Source organism: Brassica oleracea, chromosome C1 (genome assembly GCF_000695525.1).
Source record: "Brassica oleracea var. oleracea cultivar TO1000 chromosome C1, BOL, whole genome shotgun sequence".
NCBI classification, from domain to species: domain Eukaryota; kingdom Viridiplantae; phylum Streptophyta; class Magnoliopsida; order Brassicales; family Brassicaceae; genus Brassica; species Brassica oleracea.
The window spans coordinates 937,312-949,355 of record NC_027748.1 but is presented as its reverse complement, the minus strand read 5'-3'; the positions used below and the strand labels follow the sequence as shown (position 1 = coordinate 949,355).

Sequence of the window (12,044 nt, the reverse complement as noted above, 5' to 3'; positions counted from 1 at the left end):
TATGGAAATTAGAACAATTTGTGCTACAATTATTTATTAATTTAAAGTCCTATACAAATTCTATTCAATTCCTTAAATTAAGCACCAAGATTATGAAATTAAGGACTCAACCCATCACAACACGTCAATCTGGTTATATTCGATCAAGTTAATTTACAAAGTTAATTTTGTTTCCTATATGTTGATTTCTTAATTATATTACTTTCCATAGTTTTAAAATTGGCAACTAAAAGTTAATGATTAATTCGATTTGATTTAGGCGAGATAATACTCTTTTCTCTCTAATCTTTCATAAGCAAAACCCTATAAGTGATCCCTGCATATAACATTAGACTGAAATTCATCCACATCAAAACCTACTATAACATTTCGTTTACTGAATTTGGTAAATATTTGTGTTTAGTTTGGTAAGTTGATACTTTGTTATGGCTTTCTATAGAATTGCAAACCACGAGTTCTGAAGACACTTATAACAATAGTTGTGGTTTTATCAATTTTTTATTTGTATCTTTATAAATTTGTTTATTTCACATTTTATTATTCTGTTGCATATGTTTCATTTTATTTTATATTCATAATTTATATTATGAAAACAATAATGCTCTTGTTTTTTTTGTTTCATCTTAAATTCATAATAAATTTATATAAGTCTTTACTTACTCTTTTAGAAGTATTTCCATAAAATATAATTAAAATATCCCAATAAATTAGTCTATATAGTTTTAAAGTTATAATCTCTTTTAATCCATCATCCCGCGCAAGGCGCGGATTACCGCCTAGTTCTTTTAATTATTTTCCTAACTGAGATGGTAAGCAATTCTACATTTGAGAAAATTTGTTTCCTAATTTGGATTTTCAGGATAATTTTTTGAAATGAAAATGAGTAAACACCCATTACTTAGGTTAGACTAGATACTTGTCAACTATTTTTATTACACTAATATACCTGTTGTATTATTATATCCTGAGATTAGAATTGCTAAAATAATTGATAAAAAAAAAAGAATTGCTAAAATAAATGACGCAGTCTTGTTTGTCCAAGAAATATGACGCTGTCTTCTTTATCAGTTTAATAACCCCTTCCTTTTTTTTCCCTCAAGGTTTTTTTTGATATTATATAAATGGTCAAGCCCAGACAAGAGCCGAAGCCCGATTACATAAAAACGACTAGAAGCCCAATAAACAACAACGAGCACAATTAAAACGCTAAACGGGCCTTCAGCCCAAACTCAGAAACCACTCGCCCCAAATGGAAAGCGCGTCAAGGAGACTGGCTCGACACGTGGGGAGATCTGCTCCCTTAGCACGTTACGCGTCGTCGCCGACTCGACTTAACCGCCTCCACCTTGACGCCACTGGACCAAACACCGACGAAATCCTCGTTCGTCGGAGCTCAAGACCCGACAAGCTTCCAACGAACGCAAACCATTCTTCTCCGCACTGTCATCACAACGGACTGTCATCACACCGGAGAGTTCCATCGAAACTCGAGATCTCCTCCGACTTTAGAAACGCTTCAAACCCTAGACACGCGAGCCATGACCCATCTCTTTTCTTTTCATGAAAACTGTCACCTCGCCGGAGAGCATCATCTTCCACTGAGATCTCATCCATCGTGACCCAAACCCACCATGACGACAACCACACCGACCATGAAACAAATCTAACCTAGTAACCTTTTCCCAAAGAACATCGGGATCCCAAATGGAAGCGCGGAACTTTGGTAGCCTCCGCTCTCCATAGCTGAAAGCCGGCGAAGGCGAATCTGAAGAAGACTCTCTTCCCGGAAGCTCGAACCGGCGGCGGTGGAGCTGCAGAAGCCTCCACCTCCCGGAAAATACCACAACTGTACATGCAAGCCACTTTCTCCACCGTGGACCTCCCGACGAGCGCGTCGTAACTCCATAACCGAACCACCGTAAGAGATGAGGGCGGTGCCAGAGGTCGAACAAGGCGCTTGTTGACAGGACGGCGAAGAATAAGCGGAGAGGAACCACTACGACGAACAAAGAAAGATTCCGGCGCCGGCACGGACGCTCGCGCGCCGGCCGAGCACCGGACTCCAAAGTAGATCTAACTTCTTTCTCTTCTCTCTCTAGGTTGTTGAACTCGATGTATTCACTGCTTTTTCTTTCTTTGTTGAGCACCGGACAGGACGGCGAAGAATAAGCGGACGGTTTAATAACCCCTTCCTATCAGAACCATTTTTTTTACATCTCTTACCAAACAAAAGTAACAACACCTCTTACCATCCGCTATAAAAAAAGCACCCGTTACCAAAAAAAAAGTAACAACACCTCGACTGCAGCAAGTATCAGTATTCTATGTGTATTATCCGCACGTTTCCCATGCAAGATTCATTTCTGTCAACTATCTCTGACCATACACAGTTACACAAAACAACGAAGATTTAAATTTTTACGTCGAACAAAGAAAACTGATCTACTAAAGAAAAAATATCTCATTTTTGGAATGAATCTTTAATAATATAACTATTTCCGTTCCTAAAAGATCTATATTATAAAAAAAAATTTGTTTCAAAAAGTACATATTTTATATTTTCAATGTAATTTTTGTCAACTAATAATGAAAAATTGTAAAGTTCAAGAATATTAATTGTATTTCTTAAAATCTTATTGGTTTAAAAATATAGGAAATATAAAATTACAAAAAACTATGCATTTATAGTTAAGTTTTAATATGTTTTATTAAAAAGTGTGAAAATTTTAAAATATTGATCTTTTAAGAACGAAAAAAGTATAAAATAGATGGACTACCAATTGATTTTAGATCGAAAATCCATCTATTTTAATTTATCTTAACCCCTTGTTTGTCCAAAAAAATATGACGCTGTCTTCTTTATCAGTTTAATAACCCCTTCCTATCAGAACCTTTTTTTTACATCTCTTACCAAACAAAAGTAACAACACCTCTTACCATCTGCTATAAAAAAAGCACCTGTTACTAAAAAAAAATGTAACAACACCTCGACTGCAGCAAGTATCAGTATTCTATGTGTATTATCCGCACGTTTCCCATGCAAGATTCATTTCTGTCGACTATCTCTGACCATACACAGTTACACAAAACAGCGACGATTTATATTTTTACGTCGAACAAAGAAAACTGATCTACTAAAGAAAAAATATCTCATTTTTGGAATGAATCTTTAATAATATAACTACTTCTGTTACTAAAAGATCTATATTATAAAGAAATTTTTTGTTTCAAAAAGTACATATTTTATATTTCCAATGTGATTTTTGTCAACTAATAATGAGAAATTGTGAAGTTCAAGAATATTAATTGCATTTCTTAAAATCTTATTGGTTTAAAAATAGAAGAAATATAAAATTACAAAAAACTATGCATTTTTAATTAAGTTTTAATATGTTTTATTAAAAAATGTGAAAATTCTAAAACATTGATCTTTTAAGAACGAAAAAAATATAAAATAGATGGACTACCAATTGATTTTAGATTGAAAATCCATCTATTTTAATTTATATTAACATGATGAAAAATTCAATTTTTACGACGAACAAAAATTATTAATGTACTAGATACAAATCTCTCACATCGGTAGTTGGAATGTATCTTTAATAATATATGAGATAGATAGAGACCACTACACTTATCACCAATTTATTTCAGGTTAAAAATCAATCTAACTTAACATGGTATACATTTTAATATAAACTACTATCTATGTCTATCTTTTCAAATTAACTTTTCAATTTATTTTAGACCTAAAAATCAGTCTCCGATAAGTAGTGCAAACTATAATTCATTTGCCACACATGCTTTGCTTTGGAAATATTATTGCATTCAGTAGTTAAGAAAATACTCAATCAGTTCAATCTGTTTCAGTTCAATCTGTGTTTCTGTTCAATCTGTTTCTGTTCCTCTGAAAGTAAGATTTTCTAAAGTGTTCACATTTATTAAGAATTCAATAAATGTTTGTAATTTTTTTTTTTTTACTTTATTATACACTTTCTAATAACTTTTCACCAATGAAATTTAATCAATTCAAATATTTTTATTTAATGTTTCATAAAAGTATAAAAATGTACCTTAAACATATAGAAAATCTATCTCTGTGGAACAAGTAAAAATCATAAAACATCTTACTTTCGGGAACGAGAGAGTATAATATTATGAAAAATATATAATATTAATATATTATGAATATATCAAAAAAATTTAGTGGGTCAGCTGACCGTGCTACCTTCTGTGCGTGTCTGCGCCCCTTACTAAGCTTCGATATCGGGAACACGTGATTTACGTGTTGTGAGGTATGACAGCATAATCTAGTGTTATAAAAAAAAGAGGTATGATAGCATAATTTATAAATACCATTAAAATCTAGTCTACATCGCTAAATGTTTGGTTAGTTAGAGGAGAGTAAGATGGTCCTGTGAATATCAATAAACAAAAAATAAATGGTTCTGAGAGCATCATCAATGATGAAATACCCATTAAAATATCTCACAAGTATAATCTTAATAGTTTTAATTTCAAGAGCTAAATAATTAAATTTAAGATTGAAAAGAGGTAGACCATTTCTAAAATGACAAGTTTTGTTATAGTGTCTCGAAAAATAAGTAGGATTTCTGAAAGAAGAACCGAATTTAGTCTCTCTTCACTTTTATTTCTAAATATATTATCTAGATATTTGGTGAAATTTTTTGTTGTGGATGTTTTAAAGAATTATGTGTGTGCTTGTATCAAATAAAACAAAGATAAAATGGTCAAAAATAGTTAAATAGTGGTAATTTAATTGTAAAAGATTTAGGATATAATATAAATCTTCTGAATTTAATTTTTACTAGAAACAAAAAAGTTACTGTTTGGTTAGTCTAAAATCTGGCTTCGCCTCATATACACTATAAACAATGTGGCTATCATTTACCGTTAGTCAAAAAATATTTCAAACTTGGATTATACAATAATGGACTTGTTGATAAAAAAAAAATACTTAGTTCAGTCTGTAATCGAACCCCATTAGACCAGCTAATAAAGCATATAAAAAAAGTTCAGAGATTTCGTTATTTACCTTGGTAAAAATACTTGCTTTAAATGGTTTTCTTTCGTCGGCTGATTGCCATGTTTTCATATATTATTAAATACTCCGTCCGTTTTTTATTGTATGTGGTTTAAAGAAAGTTCTTTTGTTTCAAAATGTAAATAGTTTTCAAATATCTAGATAATTTTTACATTTATTGGATATAGTATAACCAATCAAATAATATCAATTTTTTTATAATTGATTGAACTAATTAATTAAATATTATTATTTTTAAAGTACCAACTTTCTTAATATTAGTGTTTTTAGTTTAAACTACTTGCATTGTGAAACGGAAGGAACATTGATTTCTTTATTAGTTTGTTAATTTTTGCTGAGGTTGGGACATACAGTAGAACCTTTATAAATTAATATTCGATAAATTAATAATCTTTATAAATTAATAAATTTCGTTGGTCCCAACTTAGACTGGTTCAAAATTTGACACAAATCGATAAAATAATAAGATAATATATTTTTAGAAAATTCTATGTAAATATATGGTCCCATTAAAATTATAAATTAATAATTTATATGTATACACATTTTATATAAGTAAGAACTCATAATTATATGGTTTATTTTATATTCACTTTAGAATTATTTTTATATTTTCTTAACACTTAATATTTTTTTGATGAGATTTAATAATATTCTATCTAAAATCACATTTAAGTTCTATGCAATATATATTATATACACCAAATAATATAATAAAATTAATATAAATTTTAAATTTTAAAAAATAACAATTAATGTATATACACTAAAATCAAATATTTTTTTTATCATAGAATAAATATATCTTAAAATAAAAAAATCTAAAGAAGAAAACTTTTGTAAATTAATATCTCTATAAATTAATAAAATTTTAAAGTCCCAATATTATTAATTTATAGAGGTTCTAGTGTATTTTCTCCGGTGAAAGGTTGAGACATCTTTAATTAATTTTGCTGGATTAGTTCGACACCGAATTTTTTGAAAAATCTACACACTATTCATAGCTGACTCCTACTGGCTTGTACTGTATATGAATTATTTTAGAATTCTCTATCCAATAATTCAGATAATACTCAGACATACTCCATATTGTCATCTGCTTATTCAGCCGCACCGAACTACTTTTTATAAGAAAACCATTAAGATAGCTTGGGCCGAGGATTTCCGAGATCAAGCTTCGTTTATCTAGTATTTACCACATTTTAGTCAGAACTTTTATCGTTCTTAATTCATACGCATTATATATTTTTCTTTATTATTTTAGTAAAAACGTGTACTATGCTTGTTAATCGTGATATATTCAAATGATTTCAATAGTTATCATGTTGTTATGATGAAAATAATATTTACGCCAGTACGGATTTTACTGAAAGACAAAGCAGAAAATGAAAAGCAAAATTTCAAACGTAAAAAGGATAACAATGTTTAAAAACCAATTTACACCCAAAAAAATGTTTAAGAAACAATACAACTTCAATCCAAAAAAAAAAAAAACTTCAATCCAAAAAGGCATGGAAGTCGAAACATAGAAGTTCGCTTTCTATGATAAAAGAAACAACAAAATGTTGTTTTTGGTGCCGACCCGAGAAAAGCATTTTAATAAAACGGCAATTTAAGTATTGTAAAACTTAGATTGGTAATCGATTAAAAAAAAGATTGGTAATCAATTTTAAAAATATTATAACTTAATAAAAATGAATGTAAAGGAATCGAATCATGAAAGTTATAAAAAAAATCGATTTTCATTCCATTTTATTTCATCTCATTCATAAGCATTTTTAATCTTAAAAACTGTAACTATATAAAATGGTATTTTGTGGAACGACATTATTTGATAGGCACTATTCCATATAATACCATAAAATATTTACTAATTACAAGAAAAAATCATTCAAAAAACTCCACGTATTCCATTATGGAATGAAACAAAAATTGAATTCTTTGTAAAATACAGAGAAATTATTAGAAATGCCATAAGTTAAGTACCATTTTTTCAAAAATATCACCAATCAAAAAATATATTAACATTTAGGTTCAGGCTTTATTAATTATTGTTTATGGTTTAATATTAAGGGTTTGGGGTTGGATTTATAAATATTCTATTAATATTAAAAAAATTAACTTAGTGTTATTTTATCACAAATTTAGGATATTGTGAAAATAGTTATTTATTAATGATAAATTTGAAAAGCGGTATCAAATTTGTGGTAGAATTGAAATTTCTCCTGAAATATACTCCATCCATTTCGTAATATATGATGCTTTAGATTAGTGCACAAAAATTAAGAAAGTTACTTTTATTTAAAAAAAATGTTTCCAAAGATATAATTTTAAAATCATTCAACCAATTATAAAAAACTATAAAATCTAATTGATTGAACATTTTTCAATAAAGTTAAAGTTAACCTTTAAACTTCAAAACATCTTATATTTTGAAGTGACAAAAACATTCTAAAACATCATATAATTTGAAACTGAAGAAGTATTTTTCTTAAAAATCTTAAAACTTCGTAAATAAGTGAAATGTATAGAATTTACTATTTTATTAATTAATAAGTTCAGTTTTATTCTATTTCATCCATCATTATATTTTTATATTCCACAAATAATCATTTCTATTATTGACTATATTCTTTATAGGAAATGGACAAACCAGTTACATCCAATGTTTTGTAATTATATTTTATATTCTTTTCTATATTTTACTAGAATTATTATTATTATTTTTTAACGATTTTTTTTTACTAGAATTATTGGAATGGGACTTGTTTTATTCTATTAAATACTATTTTTTTAAATTTATAGAAATAAGTTATTTCATACATTTTTATTTTTAACAGTTAGTAATCTATTTGCGCCCTTATGTGTGCCTCGTCCTCTTTTTTCTATCATAAAACCAGATAAAGTTTCTATTTACTGCATCTACAAGGTTTAAAACTTTAAATATATGATCAATCTTTATAAGTTCTGAAGAAGTGAAAATCGTTATGAATTAGAATTAATATTGACTGTAAAGTTGTAGACACCTGTAAAGTGAATAGCCACTAAACATATAGCGAAATTGGAGAGCCTCCAGAACCGTGTTTTTAACTGTATAAATGTGAAGAGCCAAGCCACTTCGACGACATAAGATCTTTACATCTTTGCCGACAAAAGAAAGAAGATCGTACATCTTTTGAGGAGCTAATTTGCCATCGGATATTCATTTTGTATTTTTGAAAAAGTTTCATTCAGTAAACAGAATATTCAGTGTCGGGATTGTTGATTAAGATGAGCAACTTTGATATATTGCAGTTATTGCAATAGTTTCTCTTTGCCAAAACTCCTCATATCGACTATCAAGATTCAAGAAGAAGAAAAAAATTGCTCAAGTACAGTTACTGTTGGAAAATCTATTGTATCTGAGACGGGTTGTTGTCTTAGCATTACAGAACTATTGCAATAAACCAACCATAGAATCTCCTTGTTGGTACATGCATTCCCTCCTTTTCATAAATAATATTTTTTAAAATAATTGTTTCAGAAAATATTACTTTTCTATTTTCAATGCATTTATTCAACTAATAATGATTAATTGTAAATTAGAAAATAATCACAGCAGTTAAATTTTCACTAGTTTAAAATTATAAAATAGATAATTACAGAAATTTATGCATTTATAACTAATATTTGACATATTTTATTATTACGTGTGAAAATATTAAAATATGTATTATTTTGAAACAAAGAAAATATTACTTTATGGTATAAAACCAAGTAAATACTATTAAACACATTTTAAACTGCTTTGCCTAAGAAGGATGAATATTTAATGATGTATATTGTAAAGATATACTAATCAGATATCCGAAAATTGAGATATATAATCCTATCCAATAAATGATCAACATGATATGAAATTGATAATATATGAATATATCCACAGTGAATCAAAACCAAACCCACTGTATTAATAGTCAACAAAAAATCACAAAATAAGAAACAGTACCTTACAAATTTTTCAAATTGATTTTTAGTAATTTTGAAAAATTTACTACAACAGATAAACAAAACTTTAATGGTAATACAAAGTAATGTAAGGACTTCAGACAAAGTCATCATAACATTAAAAAAATTCTTAACATTTTTTAGAGAAGATTTTTCTTAACTTTTAGAACGAAATAGCCATATCAAAAAATCAGATCTCAAATCCCAGATACATTTGCTTTCTAAGACATTTACAATAAGTAATTGTAATTAAAATCTTATTGTAAAAACTTGTACACTGTCTTTTTAATCTCACTATGAATTGTTCAACCACTAAGCCATTTTGAATTAGTTGAATACTATTTTACACGTTAAAATAAAAAAATGATCGCATCTCTTCGCTAAAAAAAACATAGGCGCTATTATTTATTTTTATATGTAAAAAATGTTGCGACCCAAAAACTCATTTTCCCTATAAATAGGTTACTAAATCATTTAATCAGAGACATCCCAAAAAATAAGTGACAAAGATGTTCTACTATGTGATACTCCCTCTAGCTCTCCTTCTCATTGCTTACAAATTCATCTTCTCTAAAAAGAAGCGTCTCAACCTCCCTCCTACTCCGCCTCACTCTCTCCCCATTATCGGCCACCATCGCCTCATCAAACCGCCTGTCCACCGTCTCTTCCACCGACTCGCCAAAGCACACGGCCCAATCTTCTACCTCCGACTCGGTACCCGCCGTGCCGTCGTCATCTCTTCCTCCGCACTCGCAAAAGAATGCTTCACGGGTCACAACGACGTCGTAGTATCAAACCGCCCTCGTTTCCTAACCTCCAAATACATCGCTTACAACTACACCACCATAGCAACCACACCTTACGGTGACCACTGGCGCAACCTCCGCAAGATCTGCTCCCTCGAAATCGTCTCCTCGAAACGTCTCGCCAACTTTCTTCACATCCGCAAAGAGGAAATCCACCGCATGCTCACGAGACTCTCACGTGACGCTCTCATCAACAACGAGGTCGAGCTCGAGTCACTTTTTTACGATCTAACGTTCAACAACATCGTGAGGATGGTTACAGGGAAGATCTACTACGGAGAAGATGCTAGTGACAAAGCAGAAGCAGATACGTTCAAGAAACTTATCGCTTATATTACCAGCACTAGTGGCGCGAGGCACCCTGGAGAATACTTACCATTCCTGAAAATATTCGGAAGGAGTTTTGAAAAGAAAGTGAAAGCTGTTGGAGAAGCCATGGATGCAATCTTGCAGCGTCTGCTTGATGAGTGTAGGGGAAATAAAGATGGTAACACAATGGTTAATCACTTGCTCTCTTTGCAACAACAAGATCCAGAGTATTACAGTGAGGTCATCATCAAAGGCCTAATGCTGGTACGTGACAATCAAACACAGTCATATTAGTTTTTATTATTATTACTATTTCTAGGTATTTTACCCCTTCGTGTCAGAACTCATTCTGTAGAAATAAATACTTATATTTTAATATAAAGTGTTTATTTTACTTTTCGAGAAAGCTTTTGTATCACAGATGTAGATTGCATACAACTATATTATTAAAGAACTAATAACTATGTGCGAAACAGGGCATCATGTTTGCGGCATCAGAGACATCAGCCGTGACAATAGAGTGGGCAATGGCGAGTTTGTTGAATCATCCAAAGTTGTTAGAGAAATTAAAATTAGAGATTGATGAGAAAATCGGTCAAGACCGTTTGATCGAGGAAACAGACATACCAAACCTGCCTTACCTCCAAAACGTTGTGTCAGAAACGTTCAGGCTATACCCAGCGGCGCCACTTCTTGTGCCAAGATTAACGGTAGAGGACATCAAAGTCGGAGGATACGACGTGCCATGTGAAACGATGGTGATGGTGAACGCATGGACTATTCACAGGGATCCAGAACTTTGGACCGAACCAGAGAGGTTTAACCCAGATAGGTTTAATGGTGAAAGAGGGGAAGGAGACAAAGACGATGTCCGTACGCTGATAACGTTTGGAAGTGGACGGAGAATGTGTCCCGGTGCAGGGCTAGCGAATAAGATTGTGACCTTGGCGTTAGGTTCATTGATTCAGTGCTTTGATTGGGGAAGAGTCAATGGCGAAGAGATTGATATGAATGAAGGTCCAGAGATGGCAATGCGTAAGGTGGTGCCGTTACGAGCCATGTGTCACCTTCGACCCGTTATGAATAAGCTTGTTACGGACACAAAGGTTTAATTACGCTTTCGTATTTTCTACTGAAAAAAACTGTTACCCTTTGGTGTGTTTCTGTACCAAGATTCTCTTTGTAATGCTGAATAAATATGTTTTTTCCTCCTCCTACTGTTTCATTTCGCATATATATGTTTCCATGTATTTTGATGGGTTTTATGAGCTTAATCATGAATAACTTACAAGTGATCTACAAGTATGAGTTATCTTCCTCTATATCTGTAAAACGAAAACTTGGCTCAGAAACATGAAAAAATCATTCTAAGAACAAAATTAAGTTGATATTTTTATTTTCACGTTTAAGAACAACTAGGTTAAGATATGCGCCTTGCGCGGGATCAACATTATATATATAAATTATTTTATGTATTAAATATTTTTACATATTATAAAATAATAAATATATATTAAGTAATTAAAAGTCAGTAACTATTAAAAATATAATTAAATTGGTGCGAACATATAAATCAATTGTATTAATCCAATTTTTTTTATTTGATAGGATATGTTATTAAATTTAAATGATACTAACATAGATAATATATTTTAGTATATTTTTAATATTAATGTCTATTAAATGATGATTTCTACTCATATAGTTTTTTGATCATTTGTATCTTTTATAGTAAAAAATTTAAATTACTGATAACAAAATTTTCATTGTGGGATTAATAGTTTTAGTAATTTATAATTTAAAAAAAAAATAAGTTGTCAATGATCGTTCAAAACTTTTATCAAAAAAATTGTTCAAAGTAAATTTTGAAACTAAAA

The 12,044-nt window shown here is 30.3% G+C and overlaps 1 protein-coding gene across 1 annotated transcript; it reads left to right on the top strand.

The window, feature by feature from the left end:
- Positions 1 to 9,630: 9,630 nt before the first annotated feature.
- Positions 9,631 to 11,384, top strand: LOC106298401 (cytochrome P450 81F1-like; the record flags this gene model as incomplete). Its single annotated transcript, XM_013734519.1, is given in 2 exon segments — positions 9,631 to 10,431; positions 10,644 to 11,384. Coding segments are annotated over 2 exon segments (1,437 nt in total), but the record flags the coding sequence as incomplete, so codon positions are not given.
- Positions 11,385 to 12,044: the final 660 nt, after the last annotated feature.